Raw genomic sequence first — 22,149 nt, forward strand, 5'->3', positions numbered from 1 at the left:
CACAAGGAGAGCAACGGATTGGATTGCACCATGTAAAATGTCCACTGCTCAGCACACACACAGTGGCTACCAACATCAATAGCCAGCTGATCTAAGCTTGCGTTGTACACGCACAAACTTTCATGTCTTCAGTGAACAGTGGCGTATTGAGGTGTCTTGAAATGGAGTGGGGGTGGGGGGCTCACCCCTAGATACGCCACTAAGATTGTCTTTTGATATTTTAAATTGTTTCTAAAATGCTACTTTATATTTTTTATAATTCATACAGTAGCATGTTTAGTGTACAGTATATTAATCAAATTAATTATAATTCTTAACTCCTGAATGTATTTGTGTTACTTTTTTTACAGTGCGCTGGTTCTGGTATATTTTAGAGCCGACTGGGCACCCCAATGTCATGTTATGGACGATGTTGTTATGGAACTAGCCAACCGATTTGTGCAAGCATTGTTTGTAAAGGTAATGTATTCCTGAATTTGTGTAAATACCGAACATAATTGTCAGTCCTTACAGTATGCCAATGCCTTTCAAATCCTGTTTTTTTACCAGTATGAAACATAACCAGGTCTCTTGGGTTGAGGGGTGATGGGGAGCAGGCCTATTCTATAAAGTTGGCATTCAAACTAAGTACCCACTCAAATCCAGAACCATAATTCTTAAGGACGTGGAAGGGGGTGTTCCTATCTAGAAGTCCAAGGTTGTCCATCCTAGTCACCCTGGTTTAATTCAGGGGAAAGCACATACAATCCTGTAAGTGACTCATTTCTTCATCATTTTAATGATTTTAAGCAAGGGAAGGTGGTAGGTTGGTTTAATTAAAAAGTTTAGCTCGAAAAGGGGGTTAGACCAAACCATAGAAATGTAGCTCCTCCTCCCTGGTTGCAGTCCTGACACTTATACTCCTGGTGGAGAAGGACAACATGGATAAAGTGCCTTGCTTACAGACGCAAACAAGAAATCAGTCTTGAACCCCGACTTTTTGATTCGAAGCCCAAACTTTCACCAAGTCCATGCCAAATCCTTCTATATCTACCAGTATTTGTTCAATTCATGATTTCAAACATTTACTCATAAAATGAATGAGTAATATTAATTTATTTCTTCAGATCCACTGAGTTTTTCTTTTAATTAGCCCTCTACCCTTAGTGGCTTTTAGCCTTGTTTTGGGTGAATTCTCATAAAAGATACACCATTTTAATAATTATTAATCCTATATCAACATTTATAGGTTTTTTCCTATACATTAATTTTATTGACCAATTTGAAAGCACATTAAGATACTTTTTAAAACTAGTAAAATGGGGCTGTAATATTGAGATTGGAATTTATATATAAAAGTGAAAATGAAAAAGCTTTTAGTTATTGCTGCTGCCAATCATCCGTGTGGTGCTCAGAGCATCCTACATTCGAAAAAATCTAGAGCGACGTACGAGAGTTTATGTTTTAAAATTTTATTTATATCTCAGGTTGAAGCAGAAAGTGTTGCAGAAGTTTCTCACCGATATGGAATTGCAGCAGTCCCCTCGTTTGTTTTTATTAAGGTAATCAATTTTAAAATGTTTTCTTTTTCAAGTTAATGGATATTAGGAACATTTCAAATATTAATACGTTCAATTGTAATTGATGACATACACTGTATGTGTTATCTCATATTTGTCTTCCACATGGACGTCACATGGCAAAAGGAACGTAACTGCTTTAATATTTACATTGTTTTGCCTTGGAACAGCCGCACATGTATCATTGACAACTGATTGTTAAGTTGTCGTATCTTTGAAATTCCTTACCAACTGTGATTTGAAATTGATTGTAGTTAATCATCTTTCTTTAATAGAATAAGCAGAAGATAGATTCACTGGATGGCGCAAATCCACCGGAATTAACAAAGAAAGTTCAACATCATGTGGGAAATACTGCTAGTCCTGCACCGCCAGCTCCAGAAAAACAAACAGCAGAGGTACTGAACATTAAGAGTGGTTAAAGATGCTTGTCTTCTCAGGGTGCTATTCATTTTTCTAATTTTATTGTATTTTATATCCTTCATACCAACATTTATTTGTAGAGCATCAGTTTTATTATTTTAGTGATAATAAAAGTTAGAGCCGTATTAGTCAACAGCATGAAATACAAATTACAAAGTACAGTAGCACCTTCTTTAGAAAGAACAAAATTTATTGAGACACAGGCATTCGCTAGCTTGAGCTTTACCTGATGAAGCTAGCTTAAGCTTGTGCATCAATGAATTTCGTTAGTCTAAAAAAGGTGCTATTGCACTTATTTAATTTATACTTCATTATTTAAGTGGTGAGGCACCATACAAGGCTTCTAAGGGCCTCTGACTTCAGGTCTAATGGCCTCTGACATCTGGTCCAAGGGCCTCTGACATTGGGTTCAATGGCCTCTGACGTCGGGTCCAATGGCCCCTGACATCAGGTCCCATGGCCTTTGACATCGGGTCCAAGGGCCTCTGACATTAGGTCCAATGGCCACTGACATCAGGTCCAAGGGCCTCTGACAGGAGGGCAGTGGCCTCTAACATTGGGTCCAAGGGCCTCTGACATCAGGTCAAATGGCCTCTGACATCAGGTCAACTGGCCTGGACGAGAGGTCCAAGATTTCAAGTGTAATTAAAAATGTCCATTGTTTTACAGAATTTGGTGCGTTAATAACAGGCCAAAAGGTGTGTTTATACTGATAAACACAAAATAATCGATTTTTGTTTTTTAATGTGTGCCAGAGAGCCTGCTTGTGTTTCAACTGCATTTTAGCTTTTTAATATCGGTTTTTCGTAGCAGAAATCATGTCACCATTTTGGTTATACAACATATTCTCCAAACTGTATACTGTAGTTTCTCACTTCACGTAAATTCCGGTCATAATGACGAGGAGTTTGATACAGTGTGTGGCGAAAAAGCGAATGTTTTCAATGCTTTCAGCTATGCTCATCGGCATAATGAACAAGCGAACAAACGAGGACAATGGTGGGCCCAGAAGAGCAGAGAGGTCAAGGCCAAATATCCCCCCACAAAAATACACAAGGATTTCTTCACTCCACATGCTTGTTGACGTTTTAGCTTGTAGGCCTAAAACATGAACAAGAGGCTAATAATTTTGAAAGTGATACGATCTATCTTTGCAGTGGTTTTATTTTCTGTTCAAACACGCTATCCATTGCGTGTGTTTAATCGCTTTTTTTCCAACTGGTGGCTTTTCTACTGTGGGAAAAAGCGATTTTTCAAAGAAGCGATTTTTTTTCCCTTTCCTGTAGAACAGGCCCAAAAATATGTTTTTATTTTCATTTAATCTCATCAGTATAAGCAGGTATTATATAAAAATGTCTTGCCTTTGATACTGACTTATTAGTGAACAATATTGCATCTTGCTAGGTAACCATTTACCTATTCTGATCCAATTAGTAAATTCTCCTTTAGCTTACAAACACAATGTGTTGCTTCACAGGATCTGAACAAGAAGTTGAAGACACTGATAAGTTCTCAGCAATGTATGGTCTTCATAAAGGGCTCACCACAGGAACCTAGGTGTGGATTCAGCAAACAACTGGTTCAAATCTTCACTGAATCCAATATCCAGTTCAGTAGTTTTAATATTCTGACAGATGACACAGTAAGACAAGGTACAAACACATCCACTTTAATATAATAATAATAATAATAATAACAACAACAACAACAACAACAACAACAACAACAACAACAACAATAATAATAACAATAATAATAATAGTAGTTGTTATTGTCGTGATGGAATGATAGACAATAACTGGAATTTGCGTCAGGAGAAACATGTGTAGGTGTAATTTTGGCCTACCTGACGTGAAATGTACTGAATACTCAGTACATTTGAAAATAATAATAATAATAATAATAATAATAATAATAATAATAATAATAATAATAATAATAATTAAACACTGCAGTACCCGCTGCTTACTTGGACTCGAATTCAACCCTGGCCATCAGACGCAAGCTAGGTGGTCTAGAGGTATGATGCCAGGCTAGTGATCTGGAGATCATGGGTTCGAGTCCCACCAACCACCAGAGAACAACTTGCGATTTTTTTCACAATTGTTTTCAAATGTACTGAGTATTCGGTACATTTCCACATCAGGTAGGGCAAAATTACACCTATACAATAATAATAATAATAACAATAACAATAATAATAATAACAATAACAATAATAATAACTTTTTCAGAGTGTTTCCCTTGTGGAGCATTTCGTAATTTGCTGCATGAGATATATAAGTGCATTGGCCCTCAAAACTCCAAAGCACCGACTTATACTCTTGGGTGGAGAAAGACAACATGGATAAAGTGCCATACCCAAGTGCACAGCGAGGGTTTCGAATCCTGACCTTTGAACTATGACCATTGGGCCAACAGCTTATATATATGTATATGTAACAATTAATTAAACACGCACATCATCAGTGTTTGATAAAAATACTGAAGTGTAGATGATTAAGTTTTTTTTTTCCATTTCCATAATTTCCCATTTCCATAATTTTCCAGGTTTAAAGAAGTACTCTGATTGGCCCACCTACCCACAGATTTATCTTAAAGGCGAGCTTATTGGTGGATTAGATATTATTAAGGAAATGAAAGAATCAGGTGATTTGGATTCTACTTTCCCTAAAGTAGAAAATATAGATGACAGGTAAGGAACTGTTATTAAAAAATCGTCGCTCACATCACGAACTGACACAATCAAATTAGATTGTTTTAGTTCGTGAAATCACAGTACCGCGTCAAAACGAGCGCGTAATGGTTGTCAAGCAATTCCGTATTCTTTACCACACAAAAAGTCCTTAACAACAAGAGCGCGTATTTTGACGCGCTTTTTTGATTTCATGAACTAACACAATCTACTTTGATTGTGTTAGTTCGTGATGTGAGCGACGAAATGTGGAATAATATAACTTTATGATTCTAGTAATAAAATGCAAAAAAGAAAAAACATTCTTTAACATAGGTAAAGGTAGGTAATAAATTTGTTTTTAGTTACAAGGAAAAACATTGATTTTTTTGTCAGTCTCATGTCATAATTAAAACTAGCCAACAGGCCATTCAAATGACGGATTGTTTGATGAGAGAAAATTATCTTATTTAAAATAAGTTGTTTTTTAAGCTAATTTTAGATTATAATTTCAAAATTACTTGACATTACTCAACATATCTTATATCATTTTATTGATGCCTTTTTGCAATGTATTTTTATTTCAATCTTAAACTTACATTTCATTTTTTCTGTGTTCTAGGTTGCGTACTTTAGTCAGTCGTAGCCCGGTAATGGTATTTATGAAAGGAGAACCAGAGGCACCTCGTTGTGGTTTCAGTAGAACGTTAATATCTATTCTAAAGGAGAATGGGTAATTTTATATTAATAATAATAATAATAATTTACATTTATATAGCGCATAATTGCGCAGTTCCTCTATGCGTTTTACATAAAATTATAAAACAAAAAACATGTTGACTTTACAATAATATAAGGTGTGATGTTAAAACAGTGCTAGGTCTCAAAGGGTCAACCTTCCGCCTCTGCCCTGGCATTACTTAGGTGGCGCAAACTAAAGAGCAGGTTTCACATTTGCAAATTCACTTATAGCAGTTGAGCTGTCATATTTTTGTTGGCTTAATTAAACATTCATCCTATGTATTATTTTTATTGAGATTACAATTAGAATTATGATGTGGTTATACTGTACCAGACTTAATTTCATTTATTTTCATATCAACAATACAACACAAATTATTTTTCTTAATATACTTTAGGGGGAGGGGGTTCATCCCCCACCCCTGCATCTGCCCCAGTAGAGTAGTTATGTAATAAGAAGAAATTATGTAAACTAACTTCATTGTTTTTTTTTTTGTTACAGAGTTCAATTTGACTCATTTGATATACTCACTGATAATGATGTGCGGCAAGGATTGAAGAAATATTCTAATTGGCCAACATACCCGCAAGTCTATGTAAAAGGCGATCTCATTGGTGGTTTGGATATCATTAAGGTGTGTATCATTCATTCTTGTATAAACAAGTTATTTGATTCGTTTTTGTTTCTATTTTTGTAATGCGATCATCATGGATATCAATCCATCACAATTTACAGGAACTGAAAGGAAGCAATTTCTGAGACTGCACAAAAATTTTGCAGAGGAGCACTATCTACCTTGAAAAAAACAAACAAGGATGGTGATGATGATGATGATGTTGGTGTTGATGATGATGATGTTGATGGTGGTGGTGATGTTGATAATGGTGATGGTTTAAAGATACACAGCCACGTAAAATTTAATAAACTTGAAAATGAAGATAAAAATTAATTTATTTATTGTTCATTTAATAATTATTAGCATCCAATATTTTTCTTACCATTCATGAACTATACCATAAATAATACAATTACAATTAAGAATTATTATTGTTTTATATATTTTAGGAGCTGAATGAAAATGGTGAATTGTTGGATACCCTTGAAAGTTGATAATCTCAACTATAAACTTGTCCTATAAAATGAAAACAGTGATCCTGCCAATTGCAGGCTCCCAAGTCTCGAGAGTCTCTTGAGAAATCGGTGCGGCCTTCCTCACTCCCACAAACAAGCAAGAATCACACGGAAACTAACCGACCTCTCGCAAATTTTTTTATATCTGTCTCGCGCAAGTCAGTGTCGATGGGATATTTCCATGCACACCAAAAGTTAATTAGATTATTAATTAAGAGAGCTCTAACATAGAACAAACGTTACTCCGACGAATAAAGAAAGGGAGGCCATGTCCTTGGGACCCCTGAAATTGTGTCATATCTGCTAGTATTGTATTCTAAGTATTTAAATGCTGATTGTGTTTTACATTATAGATAAACATAATCCAAACTAGTACATATTGGGAAAGGTTGTGGACCTTATTATTCACATATTCAACTTTCATACAATATATATTATTTAAAGGATTTACAACAGTTAGGCCCTATGTATGGTATTTGTTTAAACTACTTACAGTATAGAGGGTTATCCATTTTCCATAATTTTAACAAGAGTACAAAACATATTCTTGATGGAAGGCGGTTAACAGTGTATGTACTGTTGATAATGAAAAGATGATAATCTCACAATTATGACAACCATCATTTGATTACAGTATGTACTTTTCTGGAGTAAGGAGGAGTAACAATAAAAAATAATTTTTGTTTTGTACTGTCTTGAAAGTTTAAGGAAAAATCGAAATTTCTTAAAGTGTATAATAAACTAAGGATTTAATTCTCTTTATATAACACATTAATTTTGAACTAGAAAACCCTTGCAGATGTCTAAGCAGGGCACGCATTGTGTAGGCCCTGCTTTCTCAAACTATGGGTTGCTACCCAAAGTTGGGTCGCCAAACACTTCCGGGGGTAGCAAGTCTGCTTCGGACATTAAAATTGACTGACTTTGATAAAGTGCATTTCGATAATTAGTGGAAAATACTGTAAGTGATCGAATAAGCATCACAGCAGCTTATTTGAGAGCAGCGCTAATGAAGTAATACTGGCGTGGCGCTTTCCATGTCCATTCAAATGTGTATACCATCTCACTTATTTCCTATCATAGTTGGTTCATCGTAAATATAGTATACGTTTATAAAGAAATGTTTGTCTTCATTGTGTTATTTATTCATCTTATTTAACACTCTATACATTGTATTTAAAACCCAGTTTCTCAAAGTGTTTCATTACACAATTATATACTCTTGATAGGCGCCGCGTCGCTTATTCGAGAACGGCGCATCTATGGTACTTCACATCCTACAAAGAACTGGGGATGTACAAGCTTCATTTTTCAATTATTATTTACCTAGCCGAATGGCCGACCGGTTAGCAGGGGCGCCGCAAGCTATAGCCATAATATCGTCGCTGGTTCGAACGGCACGCTCGCCTATGGTTCTGGTGGTAGAACAAGTCTTCTCGGATAAGGACTATAAACCGTAGGCCCAGTGTATACAATGGCTCGTGTGCACTATAAAGAACCCAGTACATCCTTCAAGATGAGTAGGGGGGTACCCCGGTGTACTGGAAGAGACAGCCCCTGTGGTGGACGACAAGAGTTGCTGGTACCAGGTACAAGTCATTGATCGAGTTAATAGTCCACATTTTAAGCGCCCTGAGCATCTTACATTAGATGGATTTGTGCACTATATAAAACTACACTATTATTATTGTAATATTATTATTAGTCATCCTCGGCAGTCGACCGTGCACAAGTCGAAAATTTGTGATTATTTTATTGGTTTGCATTAAACATTTCAAAATTACGAGTATAAGTAAACATTCTATAAAATAGAACATTTCTGCACACAATAACAAATGCCTACTGTTACTTTGCTCAGTAAATAAAAATATGAACAATTTTCAAACCTACTTTATATTCGACTTAGCCGAGGGTGACTGAAGAAGTACAACAGCATATTCACGGTGGCTGTTTGAGCAAATTTGTTACCATGCCTCGTCACGCTGAGTTCTCCATGGATACGCATCAGCCAACCACCGTCGACACACTGTGTGCCTAGCTCTATTGTTGAAGTAAAACATTCTGAATTCAATGTTGGTAAGGAAAATTACAGTATCCCAACTTTATGTATAATAATGATATTTAAAAACTAGATGTGTTCAATTATTATTGTTGTTGTTATTATTGTTATTATTATTATTATTATTATTATTATTATTATTATTATGTTACTAAAACCTACCTTAAGGGGAACTTCGACAGTGGAGAAAATAGAGAACAATTAAGAAAACGACGTTAAGGGGAAAATAACACAAAAGATATACCCCTAAGCCCAAGTTAGTGCTAGTTGTTGTTATTATACATTACGTTGTGACTATCGAACTATAGCTGCAATGGTAATAGAGAGGTACATGGAGACTCCAAACCATTGCGGGTTATGAGCCGACTTTGCGTAGTATTTTTAGTTCATCTACCATGAGTAATAATATGGCAATTTAATTGAGAGCGAAAACTGTTCATGCATTTCTTGGTAATTTGCGTTTAACCTAGCTGAAGTTTCATTTAAATCCATTAATAATTTTTTTTTTAGATATCTGGGACGTTAGAAATTGAAACGACCCTCACATTTACACCCTAAACTGTATCTTTACCAAAACATAATAATTTCTTCCTTGTAACTTGGTTAGGTTAAACTTTCCCGTACAAGTGGCAGTGTAAAAGTCAAGAGTGCTAAAGATACAAAGTGGCAGTGCAAAGGTGGTGGCACAGACATTTTGTGCCACCACTTAAGTTTGTGGTTTTTGTGCCGCCGACTTTTGCACTGCCACTTGACTTTTGCGCTGCCGCTTAAAAACGTGCCTGTGATAAGAAATCTTAATACCTGCTTTGTATTTTTACCAAGTTTTTGACGAAACTACATGGCACTATTAACAATATTACTAGGCCTATTATATTGTCCTATCCGAAAATATAGAGGGCACAATTGAAGATAATTTTGAACCATTTGCGTCTACCCGGTTGTAATTCACTCAATTTTGATTTGAAAATGTTTGTCGGTATAATAATGATTTGTAAGGTGTATTAAATGAAGAATTAGCCGAAGAAATAACTGGCTGGTTGATAATAAATTGTCTTTTCATCTAGATAAAACGGAATCGATTTTATTTGGTTCAAGAAATAAACTTAAGAATGACTGTAGTATGAATATTATTTGTAATAATACGAGAGTTCAGGCCAAATTATCTCTGTAAAATATTTATGTATGGAAATGGACCAACATATTTCAGGTGAAACTATGGCCAATAAAGGTATTCAGAAACTAAATTCCACAATTAAATTTATATCCATAAAAGCTAAATATATGGATGAAGACAATGAAATTGCTTGCGTCAGCCTTAGTACAATGTCATTTAGACTATGCTTGTACATCTTGGTAATAGTAGCTTAACACAAAAAACTAAATCCAGATTGCAAATTTGCCAAAATAGATTTATTAGAATTGTTTTGAAACTACCTCCTCGTCGTCATATACATTATGTTTATTTCATTTAATTAAAATGGATACCAGTGGCTCAATTAAAGTTGGGACTAGTACAGTAGGCCTACACCAAATATTAAATGGCAATGGCCCAGCTTATTGGAGAATTATTTTATTCCTATCAGAAATATACACAGTAGGCCTATTAGTTAGTACACGAACGAGTGAGGCATCTGTAATTATTCATAGACATATAACTTCCATCGTCAAAAGTACTTTTAAAATCACAGGGGCTACTGGATAGAACCAACTGTCGACTGTCACTTAGAAAACTGCAGTGCTGTACTGTATTTTAAATTTTAAGCGTATATGTAGTTAACAGTATTCTGTTAAAAAAAGTATTTTAAATAATTTATATTAGACCATTTTATTAGAAATTTATCATATTGAAGAAAATTATTTTTATTGTTTTGCCAAGTGTTTTGTGTGAGGACCACAATGGGAATAAATTTTAACTTGTTTGTGTTATCCTCGGAATTTTGTTTTATCGTGTTGTTATATTGATTGGTGTGTATGAGTTCCAAATAAAGTTCATCAATCAATCAATCAGTCATAGCAGTAGGCCCTCCCATGAAAACTTAATAGGTTGTAAAAAAACCCTATTAATTAATCATTAATTATTAGTAATTAATTATATTGTACAGTACCGGCCAATATTTATTGCAAACTTCAAACGCACCCAACCCGTTGCGCTTTCATTGACAACGCGCTGGCGTTTTCGTTGTTGAAACTGTTCACATCGTTCAAAGCTAAGAAATTTTTACAGTATTCAGATTTCAACGCAAAGTCTTATACCGTATATATACTCGTGTATAAGGCGACATGCGTATACGACGACTCCCGAATTTGAGAAGATTTTTAGGCGATTTTTGTATGTCGGACGTATAAAGGCCAACTCAGACAGCGTCGTTCGACGCAGCCCGACGCGATTTGTTGTTGCGTCGGGTCTCTGTGAGTTAAACGCAGACGCGATGTTTGCATCGGGGGCAGTCGCGTCGTAGAATATTAAACATGTTTAATATTTCTCACGACGGCTTAAGCCTTATACGCGAACATATACGGTATTTAACAGTTACTGTACACACTCTATCCATATGCAACACAATAGCGCCTATTGTAGATTCGCCAAGATATCCGCCCTCATATGACATAAATTCTATATTCTACGAAAAATTTTATCTTTTTCTATTCTTTTTTCTCGCTTTCTTATTTTTCTTTTTTTTTGGAGGGGGTGCGCTGGGTGCGTCCTCCCTAAATCCGCCCCTGGTTGGGCCCTTGGTTTGGACTTCTTCGTCGGACTTGTCAGACCCCTTGTCGGGAAATTTCTTGCACCACCACTGTTGCATGGCTCGCTCGACTTGCCGGAACGCACGATCCAAGGACTCTATAATCTGTTCAGCTAATTCTAAAAGCCATAAAAGCAATCTTAAAAGCAATAGAAAAACAGTAAATGCCAGATAACTTCCAATAATCAACGTGGTAAACCACCATGAGGCATGTAGTTCTTCTGCTTTTTTCGGCTCCAAGCCAAACGTAGGAAAAATTATCGGAACAATAAATGCTTTACATATCCAGTAAAAGTCAGTTACTCTACTCATCAGCGAAGTACAGGTCCAAACCAGGACAAATTGCTTCACAATAAAATCAATCTGTCTTTGCAAAGATACGACATCAGACTCTTGACAACTGGTGATGTACGGTAATCTTTTGACAACCAATGAGATATAATCAGCAAGACAAAGGTTATTATGTGGATGTAGAGAGACTTCAAGTTGTGAAATGGGAGAGTGATTAGTACAATGGCAACCAGGAAACCTATAAAAAATATACAATTAAATATAAAAGAAATGTACAGAGTTCAATAAAATATTTCATAAAAAAATGTTTAAACATTTGGCTGTTAACAAGTCTACCACGCTTTCACAATTCCTTTACAATTTGTCTTGTAAATTATTGTCATATGTTCTACCACGTTTTCACAATTTTTTTACAATTTGTCTTGTAAATTGTCATATGTTAATTTGTTATCCTTTTAATTATTCAAACCGTTTTCTTGATAAATAACGAAGCCTATGACAAGTAAACGTTCGTTATAACTATTATGAATAGTAAATCTCGTGGATCAGTGGGATGTGCTTACCAATATACTGCATGCAAGAGAAAAGAAAGTCAACTGATAAATCCAGATTGTTCACCAATTCGATTTGGACGAATTCGTTGTCTTTCAGGAACTCTCGTATCTCCTGTTTGTGGTACGTGAATACAAGTATAAACACACTTGGCAACCGCAACAGTGTAGGCACAATTTGTTCCTGTATTTCCTCCATTATAGGCCTACGGTACGTTAAATCAGTCTGTCGCCAGGATTGTAGGACCTACTTGTATTAGAGTAAAAGCCTGTGGATATAATAAACGTAGGCCTAACGTTAGATTTTTCGCATTAGTTGAAAGGTGAATTTTTAGACAATGAATAAATCTATAATACTTTCAGGTAACAATTATATAAGCAATCAAGCATCGTCCTGTAATTAATGTAACAAAAATGGTTATGAACATAGTATTGGCTTGTACTTGTAATATTAAAACAATGTTGTCCAAGATAATTCAACTTGTGTAGGTCATTCATACGCCTAATATCTTCATAATCCTAAAACAAATAGTATTAATATGTTTAGTCAAATTGTGCTATTTGTGTCTGAAGCCGGCCTCGGAGTTAAAAATTTTACATAATTATTTACTGGACATTGATACATTGTAACAAACGTGTTTTTGGCGCACATAGGATAAAATGAAAATAGCCCCCCCCCCCCATTTTTCAGCTCTGTTCTTTGTTCTAATCATCTTGTTTTTGAGGATGTTGTTTCAAATCAATATCTTATAAATTATATATTTTGAAGTCGATTATAATTTTATCCAGGCTCTTTGGCGCCCCTTTTAGTTCGACGCCCTGTCTGCACCTTTGTGTATGGATGAGGCTTATACGTCTATTGTATCTTAATAATGTTTCAGTTTAGTAAATATTAAACATTTTATGAATTTTTTTGGCTATTAGTAGGCCTACTTTTAATTAAGTAGCATGTTGGATTTTGCACTCACATACAAAAAATGAGCCTATTTTTTTGGAGGGCGTAAAACAAATTAATTATCTCAGCTATTTATCCTGTAGTTGGTGTGTTACACTGTTATACCAAATAGCAGAAGAATCAGCTGCTCCGCGTATTTGTATTAAAATTGATGGAACATCGGCCCTCCCGCGAATGGGGTAAAATTTGAACATTTTACTAATGTGGAGAAACTACAGGCAACAAACGAACCAGAGCGGCGCTTTTATTATTGCTATATAGCGCCACCGCGCGGACGGGGTAAAATTGCTCTCCGTGTACCCACAATGCCTTTCGAACGGATGTACCACTATAATTGAGAAGCTGCTCTATCTTCTGCTATTTATTATCTTTGGTTATAATTTGATTCGCATCGCTGGTCACACAATGACTGGCACCTGAAATAAGGTCTCCGGAGTTTAGTGGCAGTTCGAAAGGAAATGGAAATTCATGTTTTTGATCTTTTGAGAAAGGGCAAATGGGTTAAAAAGGGCCACAATATGAACCATAGCCACTGATCTCTACTAATTAAACAAACATATCAGGCTTACTCGAACGCGACAGTGTGTGAGATGCGAAGTACAAAAACCAACAAATACCAATTTCATTATGGAGGGTGCACTTTATTGACTGTATAGTAATTGCAACATGAGCCACCCTCTATCTGCCATCTTGGTGCCAATTGATCAAGTCGATGGTGCGTAGCCAACAAAATTGAGATAAGCTTCGAGGCAAAATTATTGAACTCATGTTACTTAAAAATCCATAACTCTGTAACAAAGAATCGTATCACATTACTTTTTTTTCTGGAAATGTTCTTAGAAGACTATTCTATACCACTATATAAGTTTTAAGAAATGAAAAAATGTCATAGGCTTTGCGTTCACTCATGCATGCTTCTTCTTCTTCTTCTTCTTCTTCTTCTTCTTCTTCTTCTTCTTCTTTCGGCTTCTCCCTTCAGGGGTCGCCACAGCAAACAAGTCGTCTCCACTTCGTCTTGTTCATCACATCCTCCTCATTCACACCTAGTTCCTTCATGTCCTCCCTTATCACGTCCATATACCTCCTCTTAGGTCTTCCTCTTTTTTTCCTACCTGGTAGCTCCATTTCCAACATCCTCCTTCCAATGTATTCCATGTCTCTCCTGCATACATGGCCATACCATTTCAGCCTCGCCTCTCTCAACTTGTCCCCAAATCGCCTTACATGAGCAGATCCTCTAATGAAATCATTTCTGATCTTATCCTTTCTTGTTACACCAAGGGAGAAGCGTAGCATCTTCAATTCTGCAACCTCCATCTCCTCCTCCTGTCTTTTGGTTAGGGCCATGTCTCCAAACCAACCATACGCCATGTCGTCTCATGTCGCAACTCTCTCTATATAGGAACTCTTAACAGTATAAAGTATACTTAAAAGCGAGAGCATTACATAAAAGCGAGAGCATTCCAGCGGATGCGATCTACAACCTCTGAATTTGCTAGTAACGAAGAATTCGTCAAGAAAATAGTAATCTCCTATGAGAAATAGACTGTATTTCTCTTCTTTTTTTTTTTTGAAATTCTTTTACGTAAAACTAAAATTTATGCCAATATTTTCCATTATTTATTATAAATAGAGTAATGCATAGGCCTTTTTTTTCTAAAAAAAATTCATTTTTTAGTGAAATTTTGCCGGGAATGGGGCTTTAAAGTTTTAAGTAAAACGTCTGTTCAAGTAAATCAGTGAAAATGTGTTTGATTTCTTAAATCAGGACATCGCTAGGAATACGCGCTTGTATTACAAACACGTGTGTTCGCAAAGGCAGGCGTTTACCTAGATTCACGCTAATTTAACAAATATCCAAGGAATGGTGCTTAGCTAAATGTCTCATTTATCCTTGTGTTTTATTGATTATTCTCGAGTATTCAAAATGTGTGATTTTTGTTGAATAAAGTACTAAGGAGAAAATGTCATACACTGTACATTGAGTACAGACTTATTTAAACATGATTGACAGTAATTACATGGTTTACATTAATGATATAATATAATCACAGATCTGTACCGTTGAATGTCTTAAACTTTTACTATAAAAAAAGTCATTATATTGGTAACTAGTGTATAGCACTTTCTAGCTCAAATTGAGCATGAAAACAATGTACTAATTCTGTATTTACATTTTTACTGGTTTTAGCGAAACACGTATAGGCAGGCGACCTCATAGTGATCTCGTACCGCCGACTAGTGTTCACAGCCACCATTTATTGAATATAGCATTGCAATAATTTAGTAAATTATGTTGATACTATCTAGAAGCGGAGCATGGATATCAGAATAACCCATTAAGTCGGCATTACAGGCCGATTTATTTCCAATATGATCCAGACCATAAAAATCAGAAAAGTGACTAGTTTAAATTAAAAAAGTAAAATTACAAGTCAAAATAGTTATCATAATAATATAATCACAACACATTATGCAGTAGGCCAACATAAAATCAATTAAAAAATGGGACATGGCAACAAAACAGTGATTTTCTAAGTTTTTAGTTGTTCATTTATTTAAATATTCGTTATGTTGCGTTAATTTTAATGGATTTAAGTGAGTTTTTGAGAAGAGAGTTCAAATCACGGAAAATTGAACTGTTTACCCTAGTGTTATAGTTGTGAAGGTCAGCTATTCTTAGAAAGTTATCCTTCAGGAAAGAGTGGGTATTACTATTATAAACAATTGTAGTTCCTTTTTGTTATCTTTGGATCAAATGAATCTTTTAATTCTAAGGCAAAATTTTCTATTGGGCTAGGCTAGGGTGGGTTCCCATCAGAAAATTTGATTGTTTTAGTACCTGTTAGTCGCGGTGTTCATCGCTGCTGGTTTTTAAATGAATAAACATTAAAAAAATTGATTCCGTGCTCTGTTATGAATAGACAATTATTTTAGGTTCCAACATAGAACAAAAAGTATATACTGATCCTATGGTAACCACTTTTTTTCAACTTAACCCACAAATGTAAGACTTATTAATAAATGTTATTCAGAAAAGCTATATTAACTCATTGGCTACGGTGCCATTTACCTGATTGAAAATACTGTACTACTAATGCATCTGGAATGTTGTCAGTTTTAGTATTGTCACTGTTTTATTTCCGTCGTCCTCAAAATATAACAATTCCTTGCACCTATGCTCTGTATTATGCATATGGTGTTAATACACAAACACTTGTTTGTGTTTAAAAATAGACCTAGAAAGGTCTGTTTAAGCAACAAATTTTGAACTCATTGCAATCAAGGTTTTTCAGTAATACCCATTTTTCAGTAATACCCATTTGTTTTATCCTGGGCCCTGTGGGAGAGCAGTGTTCAACACTGAACAGGTCACCCATGTTAAAGAAGAAATAAATAATTATAGAAAAAAAAATGGGTATTACTGAAAAACCTTGATTGCAATGAGTTCAAAATTTGTTGCTTAAACAGACCTTGCTATAGGTCAATTTTTAAACACAAACAAGTTGTCTATGTTGGAAGAGAAAATAAAATGAAAATTATGAAAAGGAAACACAAAAAAGAAAGTGAAAAAAGATAAGAAACATAAAAAAGAAAGGAAAAGAATAAGAAAAAAATGAAACTTAAGTTAAGAAAAGAAATGTAAGAAAGTAAAGGAAAGTCAAGGAAATATTTGGAAAGAATGTTACACAGAAAAGTTATATTAACTCATTGGCTACGGTGCCATTTACCTGATTGAAAATACTGTACTACTAATGCAACTGGAATGTTGTCGGTTTTAGTATTGTCACTGTTTAATTTTCGTCGTCCATGGGTGTATGCAGGGGGTCGGGAGGGTCGTACGACCCCCGCCCTCCAAAATGTTCAAAGGTCCACATTTTTTCCAAAGACATTTTTTGCTAGGGCCACAATGACATAAATGAAAAAGCATTGACGAGATACCAGCAATGAGTTCAAAGACCTTGCCAATTGCGTGACATAATCCTGGGGTGGACGCAGAGGGAGGGGTGCAGAGGGTGCTATCGCACCCCCCTAAATTGTATTAATAAAAATAATTGTTGTATTATATTGTTGATATGAATTATTGGGAAGATTTTTAAGGCACATGAGAGTGCAATTTCCGGGCACCAAGAGGTCTATATTCTCTCAAGCACCCATGGGTGCGTGAAACAAGAAAAAAGAAAAAGAAAAGAAAAAATGATAGACCAGAACGCCTCAAATGTTATTTCCGGGCGTCTAGAACACAAAAATTTCTCGGGGGCATGCCCTGGACCCCCTAGAGCACTGTTGTCTCGATCGGCCCAACATTTGATCCCCCCCCCCACTGGACATCTCTGGATCCTCCCCTGGTTTCGGCACTTGAGGTACTATTTCCTCAAATTTTCTCACCTCAGCCCCACCATGAATGTGGGCACACGGCTTTGAGGTAGGTCGAGTAGGAAAGTATTTCTTTAGTTTTATTTTCTATGGTACATCACTCGTATGAATTAGATCTCGGTTGTTGCCGAAAATACTGATTAAGGGTCATGAGAAATTTGCTGGCGCTTCATCTAGACTAAATAATGATGGTGTGCTAATGGTGAATTTTACTATATAAAAGTGTCATTTCCGGCCATCACAGGTACTATTTCCATAATTTTTTGCGCGCACCCCCTACAGCCAAATCCTGCATCCGCCCCAGTAATCTATCTCAGTTCCAGCAATAAGACTGAGGCTGCATCCGCTTGAAGCTGGTGGTGCTGTAATCGATTTTCCTGTCTCCTCTGAAAGGTCCAAAAATTATGATCACGACCCACCCAGAAAAAATCCTGGATACACCCCTGTCGTCCTCAAATTATAACAATTCCTTGCACCTATGCTCTGTAGTATTCATATGGTGTGGGTCAAATACCAATTACAATAACAGTAAGTTGTATCACAAAAGCAATTCTAAGCAGAACTAACATAGAGCCTTTATAGAAAAAATGGTTATTACTGAACAACCTTGATTGCAATGAGTTCAACATTTGTTGCTTAAACAGGCCTTTCTAGGTCTATTTTTAAACACAAACAAGTTGTCTATGTTGGAAGAGAAAATAAAATGAAAATGATGAAAAGGAAACACAAGAAAGAAAGGGAAAAGAAAGATAAGAAACATAAAAAAGAAAGAAAAAGAATAAGAAAAAAATGAAAGTAAAGAAAATAAATATAAGAAAGTAAAGAAAAGGAAAAATTGGGAAAGAATAATGAAATGATAAGACAACGAAATACAGGATGGTTGAAATTATGGTAAAATAAGAAGGTAAGGTTTAAAATGATGATTCTTGAGTTATATTTTTCTTGTGATGCCTGTGATTCTTGTTTGTTCTCTTTTCTTCTTTTTTAGACACTGCGCCTTGATCACCTATTTTGGTGGAGAAGTTTTCGCTATAAAAGTCGCTATTATTATTATTATTATTGTTATTATTATTATTATTATTATTATTATTATTATTATTATTATTAAATAAACAACTATAGTATACAATTATTATACTACTATTCTTGGCATGGCCTATTTCCTGAATACCGTTGTATTAAGTGAGAAATCATTTCATAATCCGATAAATTGATAATCATACAAGTTTTGTGAGCAAATATGTATCTTGTGATGCTAATTCTGAAAATAATACTTACCTTAAAGTTTAACCAGTTTATGTAGTATTACGTGAAGAATTATGCGTGAAAAACCCGGATCTACGGCGCATAGTCTTCACGTTATAGGCTGGCGTATGCTAAATGACGTGTTATAGACTCGCTTGCGCGCATTCTCATTTTTGGACAAGGAAATAAATACCATGGAGCTATTTATAGCTCCATAGAAATACGTTGTCAGTAGGCCTACACCATAAAGCTATTAAGCAAAGTTGTGTATGTGTACCATCCAAGATGGCTGCCGTAGGAAAGCGCCACCTTTAGGCCTGGTATACATATATTACCATAAATAAGCCCTCTGGCAGACTATTATTTCATTAATGTTAATTAGTATTGATAATAACAAATTATTAACCTATCGTAGCCAAAAAGAGGCCAAGTAGAGCATCTTATTCAAAAATTAAAACAAAATTAAAATCGAGTACAATACACTCATACACCGCAACGCTCGGATTTAAAACATACGGGTAACTAGCTGTACTAAACTTTCTGTGTAAATTGAGGGTGTCATAATGCTTAGGCGAAATTTGATTGGCTGAATGTATGACAGCCATCTTGGATGGTACATACACACAGCTCTGCGTATTTCGAACATCGAATACATTGCAGTTAGAGCTCTAGTATTCTTATTATATCTCTATGGCCTACACATAGAGAGCTCTGAGTCGCATCATGCATGCGAGATGGCCGCCTACGCCTAGCTCACCAACTCAGGCGCGGTATAAATTCCTGTACAGTATCATTATAATCTTCGACGGCCTAAAAAAAAAAATAGGTTCGTCATCATTATTTAAAGTTTCAAGTAAAATGCTTGTTGTAAATCAATGAAAACGTCGTCGCTCATATCACGAACTAACACAATCAAAGTAGATTGTGTTAGTTCGTGAAATCACTGTGTAGCGCGTCAAAACGAGCACGTATTGGTTGTCAAGCAATTTTGTATTCTTTACCACACAAAAAGTCCTTAACAACAGCGCGTATTTTGACGCGCTTTCTTGATTTCACGAACTAACACAATCTACTTTTATTGTGTTAGCAAATAACTTAAATAGCAGAAGAATGAGCTGTTCCGCATATTTGCATTAAAATTGATGGAACATCCGCCCTCCTGCGATTGGGGTAAAATTTGATCATTTGACTGAGTGGAGAAACTACTGGAAACAAACAAACCAGCATCTTTACTTTATTGATTGTATAGCGCCGCCGGGCGGACGGGGTGGAATTGCTCTCCGTGTACCCACAATGCATTTCGAACGGATGTTCCACTATATTGGGAAGCTGCTCTATTTTCTGCTATTTATTTATCTTTGGTGTTAGTTCGTGATGTGAGTGACGACGTGTTTGATTTGTTAAATCAGGACATCGCTAGGAATACACGTATTACAAACACGTGTGTCCACGTGTTCATCCTAAACTGACTGCTTTTAACCTTGAATCATCCCCCATTATATTTTATTAACTGTATTTTTATACTAAAGTTTTAAAGAATTAATCTTTTAATTATTTGTATGACAAATTTAGCAGAGCTATTAGGAATACCAATCTTAGGGGCTTTTTTTCACTTTTTCTCATTTTTGCTCGTTCGAAACGCACAGTGAAGAACAGAACCACATAAATCACCCGATTTTGGCGCTATTCATTTTTTTTTCTTTTTTTTTTAATGGCCTAGGCCTATATTATCTTGCCGTTCATTTAAAACCCATCCCCGTGCACATTGCTCAAGAGTTGCATTTTTTTCTTTAATTATTGTAAATGTATTCATCTAATATTTTAAATATATTTTTTTATTATATTTTTTTCCTCGCAGGCCATAGATTGGCCCACGGGTCGCCTATTAAGAGCGACTGCCTGTAAATATCGACCTTTACTCATGCGACTAAATATCTTATCAACTAAACTAACTAATTGCTACTAAATATCTTATCAACTAAAATAAACAGTATTAATCTGTATTATATAGGCCTATAGCACTATATAGTGCTTATCAATACACTGAGTGCAAGAATAGAGAATGTCAATATCTAAATCAATAGTGTTCAGCAATTCTTTTCGAATGAGCTCATTTTCTTTTAGGAACTGAAGTAACTTCTGTCTGTGTCACCATGGAAAATTTCCTTCCTCCATGGTGTCACCAACATTAATTATAGGTTTACTTGAACTGATCAGATTATCGCCAGTGCTGTCGATGTTAATATGGTGCATGACTCTGTGAAAATAATATGTGATCAAAACAACAGAGACAGGACTTGGCGGCACATAGAGTCAGTTCTGTATGACTTCAATTAGGACAATCAAAATGCACTTTTATAAGCACTATTTGGTTCACTAACTGTTTACTATCATGTAAATTTAAGTACGAATGTTATTGACGATAAACGTATTGAAAAATAACCTAAATAACCTAAATTTAGTTGTGTTTACCTGGATGATTTAACAATGAGCTGCTTCTACCATGGGTCTCAAATCAGGCATCAGAACCCTGCAATTGCTATGACAACTTTAGCAGAGCTATAATTAGGACTTCGGGGCTTTTATTTCACTTTTTTTCTTTTTTGCTAGTTCGAAAGGCGCATTAAAGAACAGGGGTGTGTTGCCTTTGGTCCGAAGGGTCTTTGGTCCATTTGTCCGAATTTTAGTGACCTGGCCCGGGATTTATCAATCTCAGCTTAGCAAAATCTTAAGTAAAAAAAAGTTCAGATGTCCCTAAGCAAATATCTTAAGCTGAATCATCAAACCATCTTAGCAAATCTTAGCTTAAAAATCGTCTAAGATGCTTCATACGTACAATCGACTTTTTAATTTTAAGCAGTTTTTAAGTTAAAGCAATATTGATAAATTTGACTTAAGCAAAATATGGACTTAAGATGAATTTAAGCTGATTTCTAGTTTGATAAATCCGGTCCCTGGTTTTCTATGAATGCATGCTTATACTGCAGTAGAACAACTACTGAACAATATATGTAGTAAATTAAGTAAGATCACGTTTCAAAAATCATATTCCCAAATGTTTCCCCAACAGCATATAAGGTCAAATAAGAAAAATACTATAGTTTCTCGTCCCCTCCCGCATCCATTTTTCCTGCCTCACCAATTTTTCGTTACTTTTAATTTATTTTCTCTTTATTTTGCGAAATGTACGAAAATCTCTTGACTCAAACGTTCATGGATTGGAAAATGTTCAAGCATTTCCCAGGAAGAATTTCAGTTCAACTATTACCAGTAGTATTATGAATTAAAACTCAATATACATATGGTATGAATAACGTCTAGTGCTTTATTCAGGGATTGCCACTGGAATAACCACTGGGCTATTAGATATTCAGTTACGGCTATGTAAGACATTATCT

General features: G+C 35.5%; 1 protein-coding gene and 1 long non-coding RNA gene across 3 annotated transcripts; one reads left to right on the forward strand and one right to left on the reverse strand.

Annotated features, from left to right (window-relative positions):
* The first annotated feature begins 309 nt into the window (after positions 1-309).
* On the forward strand, positions 310-8,605 carry LOC117105775 (glutaredoxin-3-like). 2 transcript variants are annotated; one of them, XM_033247057.1, is made up of 8 exons: positions 310-459; positions 1,467-1,541; positions 1,835-1,957; positions 3,460-3,634; positions 4,533-4,677; positions 5,279-5,389; positions 5,900-6,032; positions 8,436-8,605. In XM_033247057.1, the coding sequence occupies exons 1-8, from the start codon at positions 325-327 to the stop codon at positions 8,565-8,567; spliced, it is 1,029 nt and encodes a 342-aa protein (XP_033102948.1). In that variant the 5' UTR covers positions 310-324; the 3' UTR covers positions 8,568-8,605. The 2 variants fall into 2 exon arrangements, with proteins under 2 accessions (XP_033102948.1, XP_033102949.1); XM_033247058.1 differs by lacking the exon at positions 8,436-8,605 and adding an exon at positions 6,464-7,655.
* A 2,082-nt stretch (positions 8,606-10,687) lies between these two features.
* Positions 10,688-18,871, reverse strand: LOC117105652. Its single transcript, XR_004444932.1, has 3 exons — positions 18,785-18,871; positions 12,187-12,443; positions 10,688-11,861 (listed from the first exon to the last, which is right to left on the reverse strand). It is a non-coding gene; the product is annotated as an uncharacterized LOC117105652 (long non-coding RNA).
* Positions 18,872-22,149: the final 3,278 nt, after the last annotated feature.

The sequence above is a fragment of the Anneissia japonica genome, unplaced genomic scaffold, assembly GCF_011630105.1.
Source record: "Anneissia japonica isolate Jap-2015-1 unplaced genomic scaffold, ASM1163010v1 scaffold287754_len4335492_cov202, whole genome shotgun sequence".
Classification (NCBI taxonomy): domain Eukaryota; kingdom Metazoa; phylum Echinodermata; class Crinoidea; order Comatulida; family Comatulidae; genus Anneissia; species Anneissia japonica.